Genomic DNA, 25,712 nt, shown 5'->3' on the forward strand with positions numbered 1-25,712 from the left:
TTCCGCATCTACTAGAAAGGTCATTCTTTATTATTTAATGAGGTAAATTATATTGATGTTTTAAAATATTAAGCAAATATTTTAATTATATGATAAAATTTGGTTGGTCATGGTATATAGTCTATTTATACATAGACTTCAATGTGCTAAGTTTTACTTAAGAATTCTGCTTCTATGTTTATGAGAATTGTTCTGTACTTTTTGCTTTGTGTGCATATAAAATCTTTGTCAGGTTTGGTATCAGACTTACGCCAAACTACAAAATCAGTTTGGAATTCTTCCAACTTTCTCTAGTTTTCAAATTATTTATTATAAAACTGGTATTGTACATAACCTAAATTTTTGGAAAAGTTTATCGATGAAATCATTTGATTTTGGGACTTTTTTTTTTCCCCCTAGGGAAGTTATTGGTTCAGATTCAATTTGCTGAATACATGTTCAGCTCATACGGTTTTTTTTTTTTTTTTTTTTTTTTGGTACTCATATATTTTGTTTCTTTTTGTATCAATTTTGTGTCAAGTTGTGTTTTTAAAGAATTAGTCTATTTCATGTAAGTTTCCAGTTGTTGGTGTAATGTTGTTTTTATTTTTTTCTATATACTTTATATATATAAATATATATATTACTTGTAGGAGCACAAATACCTTTATCTTATTTTTATGTGGTGCTGAGGATCAAACCCAGTGCCTCATGCATGCGAGGTGAGCGTGCTACCACTGAACCACAACACAGCCCCTCTTCTATATACTTTTTAATGTCATTCATATTTCTAACTTTTTTCCTTTATTCATTGCTAATATTGGTGTTATCTTCTTTCTCGTTTTTCATGCTCAGTGTTGTTAGGGACTTATTAATTTTAAATTATCTTCAAAAAACCAACCTTCTTCTGTATTGAGTTTTTCTTTTTCATAATTGCTTTCATTTTATTGATTTTTGCATTTAATATTTTTCCTATTTTCATTGGTATTAATTTGTTTTTAGTTTTCTAGCTTCTTATTTTAATGTCTTCTTGTTTAATACATTCATTTAAATTATTTTTTCAGGCTAAATATTTTTTAAATTTTTTAAAATTTGAATTTGTTATATATGACAACAGAATGCACAACAATTCATATTACACATATAGAGCATAATATTTCATATCTCTGGTTGTACACAAAATAGAGTCATATCCTTCATGTCTTCATACATGTACTTAGAGTAATGATGACCATCTCATTCTACCATCTTTCCTACCCCTATGCCCCCTCCCTTCCCTTCTCTTTCCTTCCCTTTCCCCCTTTGCCTTATGTAGAGTTCATTAGTCCTCCCATCCCCCATGCCCCCAGCATATTATGAATCAGCATCCTTAAATCAGAGAAATTATTTGGCATTTTTTTTGGGGGGATTGGCTAATTTCACTTAGCATTATATTCTCCAGCTCCATCCATTTACCTGCGAATGCCATGACTGTATTCTCTTTTAATGCTGAATAATATTCCATTGTGTATATATACACATTTTCTTTATCCATTCATCTACAGAAGGACATATAGGTTGGTTCCACAGCTATTGTAAATTGTGCTGTTATAAACATTGATGTGACTGTGTTCCTGTAATATTGCTGTTTTAAGTCATTTGGGTATAGACCCAGAAATGGGATATCTGGGTCAAATGGTGGTTCCATTCCCAGTCTTCCAAGGATTCTCCACACTGCTTTCCATATTGCCTGCACCAATTTGTAGTCCCACAAGCAACATATGAATGTGCCTTTTTCCCCCATATCCTCACCAACACTTATGTTGTTTTCATTCTTAATTAAATGTGTAAATATTCTTGAAACACTGCTCACACTTACATGCATTTCACAAATTTTTAAAGTCATATATATTTCTATGTAGTTAAAATATTTTCCAATTTTCATTTTGGCTTTCTTTGACTCATAGGTTAATTTAAAAATGTATTGTTTGAAATTATTTGGAACTTTAAAATTATTTTTATAACTATTCATCTGGTTATCAATTTCTAGTTTAATTTTGCTTTTATCATGAAAATAATATTTAATATGTAATAGGGAAAGTGACAAGTGTATGCTGACTTGATATTGAAGTGCTGTCTTTATATTGATAAAGTAATATTGGTTAAGTTTGTTGTTAAGATCATCTTTCTGAAAGAAGTGTCCATTTTTTTCTATAAATAATATAAAACTGATAGTAATATAAATTTAGACTTTTTATATCTTCCTGATGAACTAACCTGTTTATCATTTTGAAAAGTGTCTTGCTTTAATATGTTCCATTTGTCTTTCATAATGCTCCTTATGATAAATTTTACTTTTGCTGATATATCATTATTGTCTCACTAGTCTTTTTTAATGTATTATTTGGGTTTTTTCCTACATTCTTTTACTTTTGTTTATCTCTAGACTTTTAATTTGACTCTTATGAACAGCATATAGTCCAATAATATTTTCATATCTAGTATGAAAATCTTTAGTTGAATATTATGCATGAAAAATTTTTTTGGGGGGTGGGGTACTGAGGACTGAACCTAGGGTGTTTAAACATTGAGCAACACCCCAGCCCTTTTTATATTTTAGTGAGAAAAAATCTCAGTAAATTGCTTAGGGCCTCACTAAGTTGCTGAGGCTAGCTTTGTATTTGTGCTCCTCCTGCCTCAGCCTCCTGAGCCATTGGGATTATAGGCATGTGCCACCACACCTGGATATGCATGTAAATTTAAAGTAGTAACTGAGACACTTGATTAATGACTACTTGATTTAAAAATCAATAATTATAAATTGTTTTCCAGTTATTTCATTTGTTTATTATTCTTTCTTTTTCTTTGTGTAAATAAAGAAGTTTATCACATTTAAGTTTTAATTAGCATTTTAGTTTTTTATTCTTATACTATTTAGAGATTATCCTACAAATCACAATATTGTTTCTAACTTTTTATACTCTAGATGAATTTAGTACCATTACAACTTCTCTACTGAAGCAAGATTCTTATCACAGTTTAACTCTGTTTATGCTGTTTTCCTTTTGGTATTGTTGCCAGATATTTTACTTAAGAAATGTTCTAAATCCTAACCATCATTGGTACTTTTATCATTGCTCACATACTACTCTTCCTGATGCTTCAATTAGTGACATTTTCTTTCAAAAACTCCCTTTAATATTTCTACAAGAACATATGTACCAGTAGTAAAGTCTTTTGTACAACTGAAATTGTATTTAATTTGACTTCAATTTTTGAAGTCATTTTTCCCAGATAGAATATTCTTTTTTTTTTAATTTTTATTGTTGGTTGTTCAAAACATTACATAGTTCTTGACATATCATATTTCACACTTTGATTCAAGTGGCTTATGAACTCACATTTTTACCCCATATACAGATTGCAGAATCACATCAGTTACACATCCACTGATTTACATATTGCCATACTAGTGTCTGTTGTATTCTGCTGCCTTTCCTATCCTCTACTATCCCCCCTCCCCTCCCCTCCCCTCCCATCTTCTCTCTCTACCCCATTTACTGTAATTCATTTCTCCCCCTTGTTTTTTTTTCTCCCTTTCCCCTCACTTCCTCTTTTATGTAATTTTTTATAACCATGAGGGTCTCCTTCCATTTCCATGCAATTTCCCTTCTCTCTCCCTTTCCCTCCCACCTCTCGTCCCTGGTTGATGTTAATCTTCTTCTCATGCTCTTCCTCCCTACTCTGTTCTTAGTTACTCAAGGGTACACTTGTACATTGCTGGTGGGAAAGCAAATTGGTGCGGCCAATTTGGAAAGCAGTATGGAGATTTCTTGGAAACCTGGGAATGGAACCACCATTTGACCAGCTATTCCCTAAAGACCTAAAAAGAGCATACTACAGGGACACTGCTACATCAATGTTCACAGCAGCACAATTCACAATAGCAAGACTGTGGAACCAACCTAGAATGCCCTTCAATAGATGAATGGATAAAAAAATGTGGCATTTATACACAATGGAGTATTAATCTGCATTTAAAAATGACAAAATCATGGAATTTACAGGAAAATGGATGGCATTAGAGCAGATTATGCTAAGTGAAGCTAGCCAATCCCTAAAAACCAAATGCCAAATGTCTTCTTTGATATAAGTAGAGTAACTAAGAATATTCTAACAGCAATTTTTCTCCTCTTTTTTCCAGAACTTTAAATATGCATTCCATCATCTTTTGGTTTTCACTATTTCAGTTAAAAAGTCAGCTGTAATTCTTATTGGTGCTTGCTTTTAAAAATTTCTTTCAGTTTTGGTTTTTAATGGTTAGACTGTAATGTAACTGAATGTTTCTTCTGCTGAATTTGTGCAGTTTCTTGAATTCATAAGTTGCTTTCTTTCACCACTTTGCAAAACACTTGGCCAGAATGTCCTCAAATAATGCTTTTGCCCAATTCTCATTCTCCACACAATTTGTGGAACTCCTATTCTACTTACCTTAGGTGATTTTACAGTTCCCATATGTCCCTTATTCTCATCATTCTTTCTAATTTTGTGACTTGCTTTTCAGTTCAGTGATCTTCTGGCCCCTGGTTTCTGGTATGTTATTAAACAAAACACATGTTCTCTGTAGTTCTATTGTTGGTTTTATTTTGTTTTGTTCTAGAATTTCTGTTTTTAACCTTTTTTTGGCAGATGTTTTATCTCTGGTGAAGTCTCTATATTTTTCCCTAATGTCATGAAAATATCACAGTTACTTTGGAGCACCTCTACGTTAACTCTATACTGAATCAAGTACAAATGTTTTGTCTTATCTGTTTTAAAAACAGCCTTATAATTCAGAAAATTTGGGATAAAAAATCAAATAGCACATATCACCAAGGTCTGGTCAAGACTAGTTTTAGGATTTATTATGCTTATTTTATTTTATTTTTAATTTTTTAAATATTTATTTTTAGTTATAGGTGGATACAATATCTTCATTTTATTTTTATGTGATGCTAAGGATTGAACCCAGTGCCTCACGCATGGCAGGCGAGCTCTCTACCTCTGAACCACAGCTTCAGCCCTGCTTATTTTATTTTAATCTTAGTTAAGGAAACAAACAAACAAACATAAAACTTTAGTTACATTTCTTTATCATATCTCTTGGAGGAGGTCTTAAGTTCTAAGAAGTGAACCTTCACATTTCTACCTTACTGATACCACTTCTTGGCTGAAATCTCTGTTTTGATTTTCCCATTTCCCAGGTGCTGATTTACATTTTGGTTTCCTGAATTCTTACCTTGTACATGTACATGCATAGCATAGATTTCTGTCAGTGATTCTGACATCTGTTGTTTTCTCCTCCCTATAATGATTCCCCTCAAGTTTCACCTATTCTGTCAGTTCCAACCTTGATTTCTAACTCTTTAGTCAATATGTGTTTTCTACTTATATTTTAAAACAAAACAAAAAAAAAAAAACAGGTAAATACAGAACTGACTGACACATGCTTATCTTTTCTCAAGGTTCATGTTCCTTCAGTGCTTACTTGTGTGTATTGTACTCCACAGCTTTCAATGAGTTAATTTTAACATTTCATTCAATTCACTGCATAATTGTTTTCAGAAGACACATTTGTCAATGCCAACTACTCTATCCACTGCCAGAAATAGAAGTTCCTACTAAGTGTTTTTAAATTATGTTATAACATACTATAGTGTGACTCCATATTCATTTATTTGACATTCAGAAACCTTTTCTGAAGACTCATCTTACTTAATTGCAGAATATAATTTTGAATTATATCATTTCTTACTTTACTAGTATTATCTCTTTCCTTCCCAGGACCTCTATTGTTTGAATTTTGGATGTCCTAATCCTCATGTTACAGTTACCTTTTTCATTGCTATGATCAAACTACCTGACAAAACACTTAGAGGAGAAAAAGTTTATGTGGAGCTCACAGTTGCAGAGGTATCATTCCATGGATGACCAACTCCATTTTTAGGGCCCAAGGTGAGGGAGCAGATCATGGGAGAAGACCCCAATGGAGGAACAGCTTATGGTGGGAGTTAGGAAGTAGAAGTTGGGGAGACAAAAGAGTCAAAGGGAAAATTCATCCTTCCATGGCATGCCACCAGTCACCCACTTTCTCCAGCTGTGGCCCACCCACCTGAAGTTATCACCCAGTTAGTCCATTCAAACTAGGATGATCTAATTAAGTTACACTTCTCACAACTCAAATCACTTTGCCTCTCAAAATTCCTACATCCACAGGAGCTGTTGTGTGGGATACTTCATATACAAACCATAACATTCTGCCCCTGGTCCCCAAAGGCTCATGTCTATCTCACAATGCAAAATACATTTAGTTCATCTCTAAGAGTCTCATAGTCTCAACAGTTTTTTTTTTATTCTTTTTTATTGGTTGTTCACAACATTACAAAGCTCTTGACATATCATATTTCATACATTAGATTGAAGTGGGTTATGAACCCCCAGTTTTACCCCAAATGCAGATTGCAGAATCACGTCGGTTACACATCCACAATTTTACATAATGCCCTAACAGTTTTAACATTGCCAAAAAGTCCAGGCTAAAGTTTCCTCTGAAACTCAAAGCAAACTCTTGACTGTGAGCTCCTATAAAAATAAAAAAAAACAGATCCCATATATCCAATAAATAATGGTACAAAATAAATATTTCCATTCCAAAAAAGGAGGAAGAGGGCTGGCTGGGCAAACAGGTCCCATTTGTCTTTTTATTCTGCATACAACATCTCAAACACATAGCAGTAAGATGATATTTCCACAGAGCTTATGCAGCTTTGCCTCTTTGACCTTGTCAGTTGCAATGAGCACCAACTTAGCGTGGTTTTGCAGCCAACAGATTTTCTTGTCGGATAGTACACATTACTGACATCTTTTAGTTCCTGGGATCTCCATTCTAGCTTTGGCTTCACATTCATAGCTTCATGCACTTGGGGATTCTGATACTGATACACTTTTCTTGGCCTCACAGGCCTTTTTTTTTTTTTTTTTTTTTTTTTTTTTTTTTTTTTTTTACATCTCCATGGAGGCTTTCCTAATTCCTGTAGAACCAACATCCAGTGGATGATGCCAAGGTCTGTCACTGGTTTGCACAATACTTGGGCCCTCTGCAATCAAGGCTGTAGCAGCCTCTAAGTGCCTGCATGACTCAGCATGATAAAACAACTTTTTAGGCCGCCCTCATGATCTCTTCTCAAAGGAATTTTTTCTTCTACATCTTGGAGCCTAAAATGGGTATGGTCTTATAAATTCCTGAGATGCCCTCAAGCTATCTTTCCCTTTATCTCTGTGCAAAGTACTTAACATTTCTTTAGGGGCTATATTCTCTTCAATAAGCACATCTTTCTTTGCCCCAGCTTTACATTCAGTTTTCTTGCCAAAGTCCAAGTTTTTACAATCATTTAGCTCTGTTTTCTGCTCCTGGTTCTCACAGTAAAACTGGATAACAGCCATGAGCAAAATCCATGTCAGAGTTTGAGTGCTGTTCTGCCTTGAAATTTCCTCTGCCAGTTTAATTAGTCCATCCCTTTTAAATTTAGTCTCACACAAAGTCTCAGAACATGGGCAAAATGTAGCCAACTTATTTACCAGTATTTAACTTGAGTGGCCTTTAGTCCATTTCCCAATGGAGTTCTCATTTTCATCTGAAATCTATGAGTACAGTTCACATTCCTCTTTTTATTCTGGTATTTTGAATTCCCACCAGAATCTTTCATTAAGTTCTGCTTAGTATATGTATAGGGTGATGAAAAGAAATATAGTTCCCTGCTGAGTTGCCATTTTCAATAAAAAAATTTATAGAAGTAGATGATAAATGTTGTTGTATAGGTAGCCATCACTTCTAAATGATAAAAAATTTTTAAAGTCATATTTTTGTATAAAGTCTTTCAGTGCTACTTCTGGAGAGTGAGGATAGGAAAGGTAGCATTTTTACAATTAACTTAGGGAAGAAGATGGTTGAGGAAGAACCTCAGTATCTACAATGTATATATTAACCTTAATCTCCTTTTTAAGGTATGTAATTCTGTCCTCCACTGTTTTACCTGTTTTAGATAATAAGCCTTCAGTATTCCTTTATAATGCAGGAGGGTAATTTGTGCACAAACCTGGAGTAAGTTATTTATAAGCATAGTAAAGAATTCTCTTAATTTTTCTACTCTCTATCCCACTTTATCTACTGCTAGCTTAGATTCTAATTTTCTTAGATTTAATAGAACAGTCATTAATCATTTGACTGTTCTCTATTTTCAAAAAAATGTTTTTTCTTTGTTCCTTCTGCTACCCACTTTAAGAAAAAGAACAGCTACAGTATTAGTAAGATTTGGGAATCAAGTTTGCCATCTTAACCAGAAGTCCAAGGGCATAATATTTTTGTAAATAACAAACAAATTCTTTTTAATCTCTGAAAAATATGTTTGCCAAGTTATTCTACGGCCATTATACCATTTGGCCTCCATAAAGAAAGATAATCAAAGGGTGCTATCTTATGAAGGAAGAAGATATGATATAAAAGGAAATATCTACAGTATGAGGGAGGGTTTACTTAAATGTACCACTAGATAATTTTGGTAGTGCTAATTGTGGGGCAAGGGCAGAAGAGCCACAGAGAATGACTGGACATGGATTGAAAAAAGATATGTTATCTTCTTTGAATGCCTCATAGTCAGATTTATGCCAGAACAGCACAGAGGATTTTAGCAATCTTTGAATGAAGTATCAAGAAAACAAAGACTAGTGGTAATCTAGTAATCCATCATGACCACACAGTTTGCAGAAGCTTCAGGGATTCCCATATACCCTGCTAGACAATGCCTTGGTGTTGAAAGGGTTGGTTTTCCAACAGAGCCTAAAGCTGGAATTAAGAGGTTAAGGAGCATGAGAATATTGTGCCTGTTTTTAAAAAAAATGTAGTCAGATACATGGATCACAGCCTTGGGAACTAACAAAATTTTCCAACAGTAGGATCAGATACCCTAGCTCAGTAGACTGTACATAGGGGTTTAGACAAAGCAACATTCAAAGCACAGATTGTCAAGGGCAAAATTTGTCATGTGGTCTCATATAATCTCTAAGTCTGTATCTTTCCCTCAACATTTTGGAGAAGAAGTATTTATCCTAAAGCCTTCATTCGTCAAAAGATACTGTTTACTGGTTTTCTATGGCTATTGAAACAAATTAACACAAATTTAGTAGTTCACAGTAACATAAATTTATTAAATTTCTTGAGTTTGGACGTCAAAAATGAGTGTCATCAGGTTGAAGTTAAGGCACTGGAAGAACTGTGTTCCTTTCTGGAGACTCTAGGAGAGGATCCATTTCCTTTCCTTTTCCAGTTTCTAAACACTACCTACCTTTCTTGTTATGGAATTCTTGCTCCATGTGAAATGCCAGCAATATTGCATCTCTCTTGTCCTAGCATCTCTTTTATCTTAGAAGTAGTTACAAATTCCTGAAACTCCCTTGCTGTTTCTTTTCTCCACTTTTAAAGACCCAAGCAATTATGTTGAACACATTCAGATAATTTAGGATTATCTCATTATTTTAATATCAGCTGATTAGCAAGCTTAATTCCTTCAGGATCCTAGTTCTTTTTGCCATATGTAACATAATATAGGTTTCTGGGGGTAGGGATGAGGACAATTTTGGAGCACTATTATTCTATCTACCACAGAAGGAATAACTCAAAAGACAACTGTTGAAACAAAAAGTAATGAGATAAATTTACTGGCCAGTTTAAATTCCCCATTTGACCCCTAACTATCACTGAAAAGAGAATTATGAAGAAAATCAGATCATGTTTAATTAATAAAGTACTGTGCCCTTTGCACATCTGTGTTGTTTGTGTGAATAATTTTTCCTTTGTTGCATGCAGATTATGAGATGCAATCTGACAACTTTCTTATTAATTACTGATTTAGTAACAATTGCTTAATATAATTCTGGACATATCCCTTATCTCAAGTAGAACATTTCTTTCAGTTCTTTCTGAATCTTAAATTTTTTTTTCATTACCGAAAAACATGAGATAATTTTAGATGCTGGGTGGCAATTTTTCAGTTGAAGGTCTTCTATTCTTCTTTCCAAGTTTTCTGCTTCTCCTTGTGTATCAGAGAATAAATAATAGTGATTATAGACTATTATGTTAACAGTTGCTGAAAACTATGACTGTTTTTTTCTAATATAATATTTCTCTTTGGCTATTCAATTTTTTGTGAAATTTTTCATTTCTCCTTGACTGTTCAAGTTGTTGTGAAACTTTTCTTTTTCAATTGAATATTTAGATCTCATGATTTTTTGTACTTATGATGTATGCCTTTAAAAAGCAACCCTAATTAACAAACTGGAAATTTTGAAAATGTATATCAACCACATAAACAAGCCTATATTATGGGGGAAAAAGAACAGGGAATTTTGAAAGAAAAACCAGTCTCTAAAACTGAAGTGTATTGTGTTTTTCTCACAGGGGATGTATTACTAACCTTTTTGAGTCCAATATAAATAGAATCAACCATAACTATGCAATGAAAAGAATCTTTTGGAAACAGAACGTGGATGGAATAAACTATCAGCAGCAACTTTTAAAATGTTATGCTTCTTATATCCCATAAAAGATGATCATTATTAAAGAGCTCAAGAGTTGCACATTTGGAATTTAAAACATAGACACTGAAACTTAAGCTGTGAGTCTATGGGCACAAAAGCTGTCAAATATTGAGAACCATGTGATGATGAACTGCATCTTTTTTTATCTTCTGAATGCTTGTCACTGCATTGCATAGACAGAGATATAAACAGTGATTCCTTGATGTTAATTACACTATGAATATTTTCCACTTTTTAAATTTTTTTTTAAAGAATGATTCATTCAGGAGACTGACAAGTTGTTTTTTAATTTATTGGTTTTGCATCTCTTTCCAAGTTGGCTCTTCTTATAGAATGCATTGTATTATTTATAAAGTTAACATGATTGGCTGCTTTTCACATTCTTACAGCCAATTTGTGCTGACTTAACTCTTTGGGTGAGATCATCGTGATTATAAATCTAAGGTTATGCTTTTGATCTTGTTAAAGAAGTTTGCTTTCCTCCATCCTGGGAACACAGATGGCACTTATATTCTCTGTACACTTATCTCATAAATGCATGTCTTTGATCTTATGAGGGGAGGTCATCAATTCCTTATCTATAGTAAAGCTCAACCAATTAGGAATACCCTGACAGCAGCAGGTCAGAACTGTATTTTAATAAAGAATGGCAGGATGATTGGTGGAAATGTGCAAACTAGTTACTAATTTTCTTTAGATGTCATATCTAAAATTAACCTGCCTATAGTACAGGTTAGGTTAGGCCTAATTCCTCTAGTAAAATGGTTCCAAATAAGATTTCATTGTGAAATTATTTCAGATTTGAGTTGTATATTAAACTCTCACACTTTGCAACTTGTGTTTGGAATAGTTGCAATCAGATAGGAATAGTAAATCCTGTTAAGGAAATACTATTAAAAAAACCCACAATATTGTTTTCAAGAACATCTAACAACTCAACCAACGACAGAATGTTTCTAAATAGGAAGGCTAACTTGTTTGGTTTAATAAATTAGAGGAACTAGGAAAGCCTCTCTTATTTATAATGTTCTTTTGCTTATAAATACCTCTTTGCTTAAGCAGGTCAGATATGGACCATCCATTAACTTTGTTTATAAAAATATATCTAGTAAAATTTTTAGTATACTAGTAAAATTTCCAAGCACATTTTATGTGTTTGTGGAATCCAAATCCATGTAATATGAGAGTTTGATCTCTATTTTTATTTAGCAAAACAGACCACTAGCAACTCATTATGACTTATTTGATTTTTTAAAAGCTTTTATGAAGCAATGTGAGATCAAATAATTGAGATGACTAGCAGAAGAACAGGACATTCTTTTGAAGAAAAAGGATAGCCATCTGTATATATGTACAATTATGTGTGTGTGTGTGTGTGTGTGTGTGTGTGTGTGTATGAGAGAGAGAGAGAGAGAGAGAGAGAGAGAGAGAGAGAAGACTGAGGTTATATAATATAATTTTATTACTGGTAAATTTTCAAGATTTTATGAAAGATTCAGAAATTCTGGCCTCTGACAGGAAAATCTCAAAAAGAGTAAGGCACATAGTTACTTGAGTTTTGCTTTTATCTGAACATTTTTTGCAGTCACCTAGGGAAGAAGCATCTTATATTATTTGTCAAGTAACTAATTTATATCTTTGATTTTGGATGTTTTATCAGTTCAGTAATAAACATGCAGTGTTTCCTTATATTATTTGTGTTTTTTATGATTGAGCTTTGGGATCTCTTAGCCTAGTTAGAAATTATCTCCCCATCTCTTCTTTCAATACTTAATTTTGGAAAGCATAGACAGAAGAACTATGCTTTTTAAAAATTCTTATAGAATTACAATCAATTTGAATGCATTTTTTGATAGAAAATTTTCAAAAATTAAAAAGACGACAATATAATGTATATAATGATGAAAAACTGTTGGGATTTTCTCTCAGGTATGAGTATATTGCATGTTATATACATGCATCTGTATGGATATCTGAGTACAGCTCCTCCTAACATGCCTATTGTAAGCATGAATTTCATTCCTGATTAGAGAATTGTTAGCTAAAAAACAAAACACACCAATAAATACAGGTAAACATTGGTGAAATTCTACCTCAGGAAATAATTGGTTCTTTATGTTTAGCATTTTGGTTTGGAATAAGAAATATGAAAATCATAAAATATTGAGAAAATATAGAGCTTCCAAGCACATCCCATTTTATGATATTCTAAATAGGCATAAACAAATGCAATTTACCTTCAAAGATCCGACCTGAAAGTCTCCATTTCAAAATGCTTATTTCATTACAATGTGGATGAAATGGCTATGAACAAAACAAATTGGTTTTACTTTCTGAGTTCATTTACTTACATATGTTTTGGAAGGTCGTCTACCCATATCCTTTATTATACAATGAGGTGCCCCCAAGTGAAACCCCAAAACATCTCTTGCTGGTCATGATATGCTGCCATTCTTCCCCTAGAAATTAATACATCTGTATGCTGGATCATGCCTTTTCATCTCCTGCTGCAGAATCAGTGGTCATAACAGCTATTCTGTCCATGAATATGTAAATGCAACATGCATAAAATAGGAAAAGAAAATGCAGGCAGTTACACTACTGTGTCCAACTCTGTTTTTCTTATATATATATATTATAAAGAAAAAATTAATTTTTCAAGCATTTTGAACCAGTGTTGCAAGGCATGCCATAATTATGTAACATGAAAATACATAAATGAAGCATATGCAGATGCTCATGAGAGTTGGACTGAAAATAAATCGGCATCTGAGCATGGCTAAGGTGATGCGTGCAGATTCACTTTTTTCTTCATTCTGATGCCTAGTGATACGGGAAAAAATGCCTTAAGTCCTTAATAACCTTTTATTTGCTGACTAAGTTCTACCCCCATCGCTCTCCCCAATAAATGACTAGAATAATATTTAAATTAAACACACACACACACAGTTTTTTTCTTTCGAAGGGGAAAAATGATGGCTACATCCACTGAAGTATTCTGGAGAAAGCATTAAGCTCTGGGAAGGAAATAATTGGTGGATTTTATTATTGAAATAAGCAAGCATGTTCATGCATATTTTTACGGCATGCATGCCTATGCGCCACTCTGTGCAAACAGTGCTATTGCAGCTTGTGCGCGGTAATTAGGTTGATGTAATTATGGTGAAATAAAGGCAGCCGCACTGATAATTTCACAGTGAATATTAAAGACATATGTGCCTTCCAGTGTACAATAAATGAACCTGAACTGCTGTCAGGGTCTAGGAGGACAGTGTGGCCAATGCACCTATTGTGTCCCTGCTGCAGAAAGGAGCCTGCCGATTGGCCACTGTCTGCAGCACATAGCACTGGCTGGTTATAAAGGACTTGTCTAGGGGAGAGCCTGTAGGTACTCCATTGTCTGGTAAAGTTCATATGACTGCATTCTTTTTTGCAAGGGGGGGGGTGGAGGGAGAGCGGGGAAGAAGGGGGTGTCAGCTCAACTGTAAAAGCTGCACAGATTTTTTTCTCTCTTTCTGCCTCTCCATAGATTGTTTCTGTTTCATGCCCTGTCTCATTTTGCATAGCTAAAAAAGAATGCTAATTAAGATCCCATGTCTTAACTTGAAAATAATGACTCGGCTGTAATTAGAAATCTGGTGAGAGTTTAAAATTCTGGTAGGGGACCAAAAACATCAGTTACGGTGCTTAGGAGGAAACTGAAGAATTATTTTTCTGTAATCAAGGTAAACATGGGAAAGGGGGATTCCCCCCTATCTTTTTAACCAATTTTAACTAGTGGTATTCTACTGCAGATGAGAAGATACTGTATTTCAAAAACTATTTTAACCATCAAATTGAAAGAACACAAATCAGTAGCAATAGAAGCCTTCTTAATCCTCCTTAGGATGCAATTCAGATGAAAGAACTGCTTTTTTTTTTTATTTTTCTTTTTGTATGTGTGTGTTATAGATGGATCTGAGAACGCTGTCTGGGCTTGGTGCCAAGGGCTGGTATTTCACAGCAGCGACCGCCTCACAGACGAGCTGTGGGAAGCAGGAGGGAGACTCTCTCTTAGGGTGCCACTACTATGGAGACACAGCTGGGATGAACAAGATTTGCTTCAAACGACAACAAGAGAGACAGAAAGTATCTGGTTCAACCGCTGCCCAAGCAGGCAGGCACCAGAAGAGCTAGCAGCCAATCCGGCCATGCTCGAAGCCAGCTCTGCAGCTCAGCCAATCAGTGACATCACTGGTGAGAAACTCATTTACATCATGCAGTAATGAACTTTGTTTAACATAGCCTTCCCCCTTTCCTGTTACCCCCCCCCCCATATTAGGTCCTTCCATTAATTATTCTGCTGGCATAATTTAAACCACTATGCAAAAATGTGGCTACATTCTCTCAGATACCTTTTACTTTTCTCTCCCCCATCCCAATTGGTGTCTGCAGCCACTGGAAGTGAATCTGAGTACAATTTTATTTTGTTTTGACCTTGCAAAATTATCTCTTAGAAAAAATTTAACCTTTGTTTATTTTATTCGATCCCCCTATTTCTAAATACATGCTTTTATCCAAGTTGGAATTTAGAACTGTACAAGGTAACAGAGAATAAGGGGGCACATTGCCATGGAAGTTGCAGTTTTTCCAAGCAATCTGCATCAGAGAGCTTACTTTAATGTTTCCAGGTTTTATGTTGCAGTGGCCATTTTACATACAGTGCTTTATCCAAGGAGTGCTTATGTGCATCTGTCACATGGAGGAAAGTTCACTCTTGTTATATTTCATTCTTCACTGCTCTCAGCCAACATGTCATTTTATTAATGAATAGAACTGAGGTCATTTCTAGACAAATCCCCCCCCTTCCCATCTCAGCACAATGCACCTGATTTGCATCCATTTACTAGAAATACTGAACACAAGAACCAGTTTGAAAAGAACTTGAGGGACCCAGCTTACATATTATTTCAGAATATGTTGCAGCAAAGCAGTTTGCTTTTCAAAATGCATAATATTTAACATCTGCCTTAGCATTTCTATAAAAATGCCTGATCGCCATTCATAATGTAATACTCTTAGCAAATTTATGGAATTGTTATATAACCAAAGTAGACCACATGAAATAATAGTCATGGATGAGTTCATTTATCTACAGAAAAACCTCTGGAAACGCAATTTTGTCTTGTACATTTGTATTTAGTTTGTCAGGGATAAAGTCATTTGTTCTATAGATAACTTAAAGAGGCTGGAACATGTGGCATGTGAAGATTTCAGGTCGCTTTATAAAATCCCAAAGAGTGAAACTGGGTCATACTTCATGCACTTTCTATTAAGTCATATCTTTATTGCATTATTGGCATTAAAGGGATACAGTTTTCTAGCAGAGAAGGTAAAGTTTCATTGTCTATTTTTTTTAAAGAATGCTTTGAATATAATTGTTCAAAGACATGGAATGCTAAAAACATCGACAAGGGTTTTATAACAGTGCATGATTGGTTTAAGAAGCTTAAAGAGTATAATGATAGGCATAGTCACTTTTTAAAGCATATGAAGGATTTAGATGAGAAACCACGGCCCTTTTAATTCATGAGGCATTCCATCATCCCATCATCAGTATTCAGGGGGCGACTGTCCTGAATCAGTCATGAGCTCCCCTGCTGCAGATCCTGTAATTTGAATCATGTGTAATAATATATTATCCTACTGGGGGCCTTCTTTCAGTAGGAGAATGGTTTATACATTCTGGTATAAGAGAACTTTTGGCTTCTAGCCGACTCGCAGCCATTACTCACATAGGCAATCACGATCCTCTTCCTTAAGGAATAACATCTGCACAACCTCCTGAGCCAAAAATCTGCAACCTCCCCCACATTATGAATTACGACTTCTTAGAATTACGAACACTTGACAAACCGAAGTAGAAAAATGGAAGATTTAAAGGAATGGATCAAAATTTTATTGAGCATGCCATGTGGCGACAGTGCAAACTCCCCTTCCTTTGAAATGATGGAGAATGGGGAGGAAAGGGGATCAAAAATACACCTAGATGTGTTTGTTTGATTTTTAGACACAGCTGGAATCTTATGTGTTTTATGAAGACATGGCTGCCTCTGTTTGCCTGTGGACATCCTAGCTAAGTCCTCTAAAGGGTGTGGCAACATGGAGGGATAAATAGGGGGTGGAGATTGCTGTGAAGGTAGAGGAATTATCTCACCTCTGGAAGGAGGCAATGTGATATGTAGCAGAAACCATTCTGAACCAGGGGTTAATTCCAGTAATGGCTCTGATTCTTTCTCTCACTATTACCTTGATCAAATCACTTAGTTTGCTCTGTTTTTCCTTACCTGCAAAAATTAATTACGCTGCCAGCACTGACATATTCTCTGTATGGAGTACTCTCCCGTTTTTTTAACAGCTGAAATTCTTCTTTGCTTCAAGGACTAGGTTAAATATTCCCTCCTCTGTGAAATCTTTCCAAATTGTCTTGGCCATCATCACTCACTTCTCCACCCTTCTCTTCCCACCTCCATTATTGCATCTGTGGCAGCCAGTATTAACTGTGGGGCCCCATGTGGGCATTATCTGTGCCACTAGGCTGAAAGCCCCTTGGAGAGAGAGAGAGCACGTTGAATTCACCCTCCTCTTCCAGCTCTTAGAATCATAAATTATGCTCCCAAATTTTAAATCCATATTTTAATTACTGAGTGGTAAGTATTTTGTAAATTGCAGAGAAAGAGTTATGCAAATTCCACAGATTGCTATTATGTTGTCAACTATTACCACCAAGTACCAGTTGATGTCAGCTTTCCCTTATCAATGCTATGCCTTTCATTTTAATAGTTCTTCATACTAAAGCTTAGAATAAATGTTCATTGCTTTTTTTGAATAAACTGTTATAGGAAAATGTGAATCATTTCATTTTTCAAATATTGAATTAAGCTAACTCAGTTTGGTGTTTTAAAACTTAAATGAAATTCATGCAGATTAACTGCAAAGCAACCATGATAAGCAAATTACAGTATCCAGCTCTACTGTTAATGATATGGAAGAATTCATTACTTGGAAGAGTTAAGCAATTAATGCTGGACTTTGAAATGTTCTACAAAACATAATAAATCAGAATATATGGAATCTTGAGTTTTATTCTTAGTGTTCTAATTGATATATGTATTTTAACCTGTAAACCAGAATAATAATCTTTTAAGAGTACATTTGTAGAGATTTCAAAATATAATCTGATACCATAATGCCCACATAGGGTTGATTTTATATTACTTATCTATATAAGTTTAATTTGGGCTACTACTTCTATGTTGAGACTAATTTCTTGGCAAACAGTGATATTCTTGTTAATAATTTTTCAAATTGTTTTTAGATATTAAGAATTCTACTTCAAACTGTTTTCCCCTACAGGTTATGAGACGAAAATGAAAAAAAAAAAAAACAGAAAACATATGCATCTTTACTTTTATATCTGGAAGAATAGAAATTTTAGAGTTGGAAATCAGATAAAGTTTATGTTTTACAAGTCTTAGAGAAGAAAAGTGTCTTGCCCCAAATACATATGTTCAAGTCCCTGGGATAGCTGAGAGTAGTGTCTAGAATTCACAAAGCTTTGATCACTATATTTTTTATTCTACCAAATAATCTTCACATAGTACTAATTTTATAGTACTAATAAAAATTGCATTCACTTATGTAATCCAATATTGTATGTGGGCCTTTTCACTTTATAAGTGGAAAAAGAAAAGGAGGCTAGGTCTAACTGAGGTGTATTTTTCCCATTATCCTACAATAATAAAATCAGTTATTAATAACTCAAAATTTATATTAATATTCATTAAAATAATTCTAGGTTTCTATTGGAAACCATATATCTAGATTAACTTTGCAGTGAATCTCATTTAACCAACCTAAAATTACAGGATTGGTTACATAGATTTAGTTGTGGTCAGTTTGTCCTTATTTTCTTTCTGAATCTAACTTGTGCTGATATCCATGACCTTATTATAAATTTTGCTCAAGTCTCCAGTTATCTTAATAATGATGTATTTAGTTCTATCCCAAAGTTTAAAAATAAATTCTGAACCTTGTAAATACTGAAAGTTAACTTGTGCTCATTTAGAGACAAATACTTTTCAAAGAAAATAAAAATAGTAGGAGTCTTTCCAGCATCTTCTGTACAGAAAAATATTTAAGAATTCAGAAAGTGAGTAAATGTAAAACACCTTAAATAAAGAAAAATGTTTCTTTACATTATGGTTTGAAATATGGCATCTGAATGAAAATTTTAAGCTTATTGAACTAGTGCCAAGTGAAATAGAAATAATGATAGAAATAGTACCCCACATGTTGGCATTTTTTAAAAATATCCCAATCTATGGCTATTCCAAAATAATTCCAAAAATAATTTATTCTAAAAGTAATTCTTAAATTAGGAAAGTTAGGATAAATACTGGAACTTTGTCTATACTACAAAACTATTAGGCAAGGAACAGATTAACTATTTGTGAACTGGTAAGAGAATAGATGACATTGAACTAAAAAGTTTGCATATTTTGGGCATTTTTTATTTCACTCTTAAGATATGGTCAATATCAAGAGCAGTATCAAATACATTGAGGTGATTAATGAATACTTTCATGTACTTATAACATATTTTTTAGTGACCAACAACATTGCTCTTTGCCTGGTTGACACAAGAAGAGGAATAAAAGAATGGATTAATGGCTAAACTGAGGATAAGCTATATGCCACATGCCATACCATGTACTATAAAATATTATTTCATCTAATTCTCAAATCAATCCATTGGTCTTATTACTATTGTCCTCATATTACAGATGAGAAAATTGAGGTTCCAAAGTTATGCAACCCCCTAAAATCACGTGACTAATAAGCACCAAAGGTGGAATTTAAACCAAGGATTCTGACTTGAAAGTCCATATTTCTCATCATTATACCCAAATTAAATAATCAGGATTTTATGTTTGACTATAGGAACAGTAAAAAGTTTTGCCATATATAAAACATTCATAAAGAATTTATCTTGCTCATTTTTAAAGATGTTATAGATTTGTACCTTGGTATTTTATACCACAATTTGATAGTAGGTAGGTCAAAATTTTCCTTGTGTTTTAGTAATTATGTAATTCAGATCATTGAAGGTAATGCACAGAAAAGCAACTCAAAACAGTAAAATTCAAATTGAACACAAGGTCATGCTATTATTAAAATATCTTTGTAAATCTGAATTACTAAATGATTATTAGAAAATATTTCATTTCCTCGTTCCTCTAGATATTTCCTTATTAACTATACTAACTATATTATTAGAAAACTAATCCTCATTGTTTTGGCAAATACAGAATGTCACTTACCAGTCTCATTAGACCCTGACTAAGCAGACGCTTAAGGTAATGTAGTCCTGGTTGCACAATCCATGTCTAGAACTCATTGCAATTTATGGGATGTCAAAAGAGAATAATCTTGAAGTTGCTGAATACGTGAAAATAAATCCTAAACCTAATGCTAGATTATCTAGCTTTTATGTTGTAGTCAGGTCTAAGGGCATAGTCAACAAGTTGTTGATTTTAAGAGCATCAGTTTACTTTTGGGAAAGCAAATGAGAAGATACAAGTGTGGACAGTTTTTTATTTTCTAGAATGAATCAGTGTTCAATTACTTTCCTTAATTTTAAAAATATTTATTCTTCAAATATGCTATACATTTAACAATATATTAGAAAATGTGTAGTCATTAAAAATGTTTTATGAGCTCCAGCTTCAATATTTTTATTGATGTTCATCATGCAATCCTCTACATCAATATATATGTACAATTAAAATGTTTAGTTTTGTTACATAATTTATGGTCCTTTCTTAGAAAAAAGTCTAGAAAAGTGATAGTTTTGAAGCAAATGATTCTCATTTGAGTTTATCCCAATTTATCTGTGGTTCTTCTGTCCTCTTGATACCTAAAACTCAAGATAGTGCTCCTGGAAGTTCTAAGGAAGCCAGGATGAGGCAAGGCCACCCTCTGTGTTCAGGAGACACAAGGTCAGTGGATGTGGTGCAAAGACCTCATTAGCAGTTTTCAGGGTCATGTTGTGATTTTGCTTGTGCCCTTTATCTTCCTCCTTTGCTTAGAACTTGGTAATTTTTTTTCTCCCAATAGTCTTTTACTTTTATATTACTAAAAATTACCTCTTTGCGGGCAAGAATCAAGGTCAATAGAGCAGTTTCTTTTGCTGCTTTTTGAACTTACCAGGAAAGTATATCACTGCTCAAGTATTTAAGGTCTATATTTTCAGAATGTTTATTTTTTACACAGTGAAAACCATGACAAATAACTTGGAAAACTGTGTTAATTACTACTCAATGAGCACTTAACTCTACATGACCATATAGAAGTGTTAGAACCAAATGCCTGCTTCTGAATCTGGACTCCAAAACTTTAGATGAGATACAAAACCTTGGACAAGTTACATAACTTTTCTGTTCCTCAGTTTTCTCTTCTACACAGTAGAACCTACCTTACAAGATTATAAAGATTTGGTGCATTTTTACAAAGGATGGTGCTATAAAGATGAATGTTTGGGAGTCTGGGTTAGAGGAGAGAAAATTTAAATAAATATTAATGCAGTTTTAGTTTATACTATAATAGCGATGTGTTCATGCTTGTTTATATACTTCTATTTATTAATCTACCTCTTCAGCTTTTCCTTTTATTTGAACAAACCAATTTGTAAAAATCATTCATTTTATCCCATAAAATTTTGGTTTTATCTAAAAGGTTGTTTTAAAAGACTGAATACTCTTTTAAATATTTGGTATAGTTTTATAGTTATAGTCAACTAATATTATTTAATTCATTGATTCTACTTTTTCCTCCATTAGTATTTGGCTATATTAGGAAAAAACAAAAAACAAAAGAGATGTCTTAAGTCATAGGTAAATGTTCCCAAAAACACTATTCTCATTTTTCTCAGAGCCCCAGAATAAAGCTAATATTTCAAACAGGATAATCTAGAATGAGCAGAGGCTACACCCCTCATAAGTGGCATTCTGTGTACAAAAGGTTAACCTACAATTTAAGCATCTAATATTCAAAAAGCAGATACTTGTTACAAATGGACTTTACTATAGCAATCTCCATTTTATCTAGGAAGAAAAAAAAAGAATTCTGTTCAGGAAACAGACCTGGCTCAGAACCCCATATAACTGTTGTAAGTTTCACTTTTTGTATTATAAAATGGGAATTAGTTCCCAAGAAAGATAATCATGTGGAATAAGAGAACCTGTGAAATAACCTTTGGTTTTTCCTCTTCTGTAGGCTTTGTAAAGCCTGTTCAAATCTGTTTAAATGTCAATGAGAGCAATAGGATTTCAATAAAATGCTAGCCTTTGAGGAGATAAACTCTTGTATTACATGTTCTATAGAATAGAGAATGACAAAATTGCTTTTATTTACATTTCTAATCAAAACTCCCATTAGTTCAACTGGTTTCAGGGGATTGTGAAAGCAAATTAATTCAATCAGATTGCTTTCTATCCTTAACCAGGTAATGACTGAGACTAAAGACATTTGCATTTAAAAAAAGAAGTGTAGGAGGTCTCCCCTCCCTTCTCCTCCCCTCCTATTCTCTCTCTCTCTCTCTCTCTCTCTCTCTCTCTCTCTCTCTCTCTCTCTCTCTCTCTCTCCTTTCTCTCTCTCTCACACACACACCCCTCCTACTTCTACCTCTAACTCTCTCTCAGAGTTGGACATATTTGAGTAGAGAAGAGAATCACAAGGATTTCTAATTTTGTTGAGGCAAAAGGATGTTCAAAGGTGTATAGTTTTTAGATCAATAGTAATGACACAACTAATTGTGATATCATTAGGGAAAAGAAATAATATACAATAGCATTATATCTGAAATTTTATGTACTGATTTTATAATTTTGTCTCATCTATTAAGATCGACATTACTTCTTTCAAACCCTCTCTGTGCTTTTTTATAATGTCAATAATGAAAATAGTGATTAAACAATTTTGTCAAAATATAGGTATAGTGATTGGTTGAACCATGCATGTAAGCAAAGCAATTACACGTTGTCTATCTTATAGTAATATGGTCTTTTATTAATTCCTGATCCCTCCTTTTATTAAGCAGCATTGTCTAATATCCTATTAAATATTACCAGAGATAGTTTTGGATATCTATTGATGTGCATTAGAAACTATTTAGCTTTTCTATTCTTAAAAGCTATTCATTTTGCAATGGAATTAGATTTTTCTATTACCTTTCCATCATGCTGATTTCAGATTCTTTAAAACTTTCATTAAGCTTATTTCAATTATTTTTTACTTCTGTAATTTAATTTTCTAGAAGGGGTTGTTCCCATTGTAAAACATGTCCTTTCTTTATGAAGACTTCAGCAGATTGGCTGTTTGAGGGACCATTATCATATTTCCCCAGGGACATTTCTAGTTTTTCCTGATGTACCAGGGTAATTTCTGATTGTTCCCTCTTTCATTTTCAATAATGACCCATTTTAGCTTATTAATTATGTGACCACTTTATATTATAAGCATTAATTCCTGAATTTTGTGGTAAAACTATATTTTCAGATATTCTTACGTATGGTTTTCATGAGCATCTTTAGATTTTATAGATGTTAACCTCAGTTTGGATTTTGAAAATATAGTTACTCTATGATAGACAATTCTGCTGATACATGTTAGACATGCAATGAATAATTGTTGATTTAAACTCTCTCACTTAGGCATGAGATTTCATTAGTACTTATAGCAGGAAAGAGTCCAGAATGCTAATCCATTTAACAAAGATTGTTTGAGTACTATGTACGTGCCAATCATTACTGTATGCACTGAAGAACACAGAAGTAAAGCTAATAGACAAAGTGACATGTTGTCTCGATGTCCTTGACAGAATATTATATGTTTACAGTAGTCCCCTATTGTCCTAGGTAATACAAAGACCCCAGTGAATCCCTGAAATTGCAGATTTCAAATCATAAATATCCTATATTTTCCCTATATTTCTGTATCTATGATAAAATTACATTTATAATGTAGCCTTGGTAAAGGATTAGCAATAATAATAATATAATAGAACATTTATAATAATATACTGTAATGAAATGGCCAGCATTATTACTCTTATGCTTTTGAGCCATTATTAAGTAAAGTTATTTGCACACAAGCATTGTGAAAATTCAACGGTTGTCTTGGTAATCAAGATGGCTACTAAGTGTTTAAGGGGTAGGTAGTGTATACAACATGGATACACTGAACAAAGGCATGATTCCCATCTTGGGTAGGATAAAGTGGTATGGCATGAGATTTCATCATGCTACTCACAATGGAATTCACTTAAAAATTTATGAATTGTTCATTTCTGAATTTTTCATTTAGTATATTTGAGTTAAAGCTGATCATCTGTAGCTGAAACTATGGAAAGTGAAATTATGAATAATGAGAAACTACTGTCCTCAGTTATACTGGTGAGATTTTGCTCTCTTTTGCAAATTGCTCTGAAAAAAAGGAAGGCTTCATTTAACAGCCAGTCTGTTCTTATTAAGACTGCTCCATGGGTTGGGGATGTGATAGAGTGCTTACCTAGCATGCATGAGGCCCTGAGTTTCCTGAATTTAATCCCCAGCAGTGTGTATAGGGGGATTTGGGGAGGGAACTGTTCTGTTCCATGATGTAGGTCAACTTTATGCTATAAATTCCTTGTGGGTATGTTCCTCTCTCTCTCACCTGTTAGCTTACTTTACATATTAGGCCTTTCTGGAGTTGATAGTGCTAGTTGCCTATGATTTTTATATTTCAGTTTAGTAAAAAGCAGCTCAGGAAACCAAAATTCTAATAGTTTTGATATCTGCCTGTGTTCTAACTAACATTTAAATGTACATAAAAGATCGCTATGTTGTCATTGAAAATATTTTTCCCTGTCTGAGAAGGACAGGTTATTGTCATTTTCTACCAAGATAAGTAATTCATTTTTAAAAATGCATCCTGGAGCTTTTCAAATTACTTCTCTTCTGTAGAAGCACCCTGTCTTGTTATTTGTTTCATCATAAAGGCTATGAATATCTAACATTTTAATGAATTATGAGCATAAAAGAAATAATCAACAATTTATATACTAAGTCATACTTATTCAGAATGAGAACGATCATATCATAAAATCAGAACTATTTAGAGTTTGAAATAGACTGAAGATAATCACTTAATTCCCTTATTTTTCAAATGTGCACAGGAAGATTGAAATAGAAATGAAATTTGACTTGCCTAAGTTCACAGAGAAGTTTGTGGCAGACTTAGAAAAAGAACCACGATTCTTTTTTAATTTAGATTTTTAAAAAGAATTCTAATTATAAAAGTAATATTTTGTCAATTATTAATTTTAAAAATTCAAAAGTTATATGAAAGAAAATGAAAATCCTTGGCTATTTTATTCTATTTAAATTAACATGGTTACACAAACTGAACCATTGAGTATCTTGTTTTTAAACACTGAAAGCAACAATATCATATTTAAGCACATGAGTGTTGTACATTTGAATTAATAATAAAAAAGGAAACTCATATTCTTTTTAAAAATTTTAAATTATTTTTTTAATTTACATATGACAGTGGAATGCATTACAATTCTTATTACACATATAGAGCACAATTTTTCATATCTCTGGTTGAATACAAAGTATATTCACACCAATTTGTGTCTTCATACATGTACTTTGGATAATAATGTCCATCACATTCCACCATCATTTCTAACCCCATGCTTCCTCCTTTCCCCTCCCACCTCTGCCCTATCTAGAGTTCATCTATTCCTCCCATGCTCACCCTCTCTGCCTCAGTATGAATCAGCCTCCTTATATCAGAGAAAACATTTGGCACTTGGTTTTGGGGGATTGGCTAACTTAAAAAAATATGAGAATGAAAAAAGAATGAAATTATGACATTTTCCAGTAAATGGATGGAACTGAAGAATATTATGCTAAGCAATAAGCCAATCCCAAAGAACAAAAGGATGACTTTTCTCCGATATGCAGATGGTAATTTACAATAAGCAGGGTGGGGAAGAATAGAGGTACTTTGGACTAGACAGAGGGGAGTAAAGG

The 25,712-nt window shown here is 33.5% G+C and overlaps 1 protein-coding gene across 1 annotated transcript in view; it reads left to right on the forward strand.

The window, feature by feature from the left end:
* The window catches only part of LOC308653452 (uncharacterized protein), a 697,023-nt gene that overhangs the window by 199,354 nt on the left and 471,957 nt on the right, over window positions 1-25,712 (forward strand). Inside the window, exon 8 of the mRNA XM_081302014.1 lies at window positions 14,542-14,826. Within this exon, the coding sequence (XP_081158140.1) occupies window positions 14,542-14,826 (285 nt within the window). The remainder of the gene's footprint in view (window positions 1-14,541; window positions 14,827-25,712) is intronic.

Source organism: Spermophilus citellus (assembly GCF_964194105.1).
Source record: "Spermophilus citellus genome assembly, chromosome: 7".
Classification (NCBI taxonomy): Eukaryota; Metazoa; Chordata; class Mammalia; order Rodentia; family Sciuridae; genus Spermophilus; species Spermophilus citellus.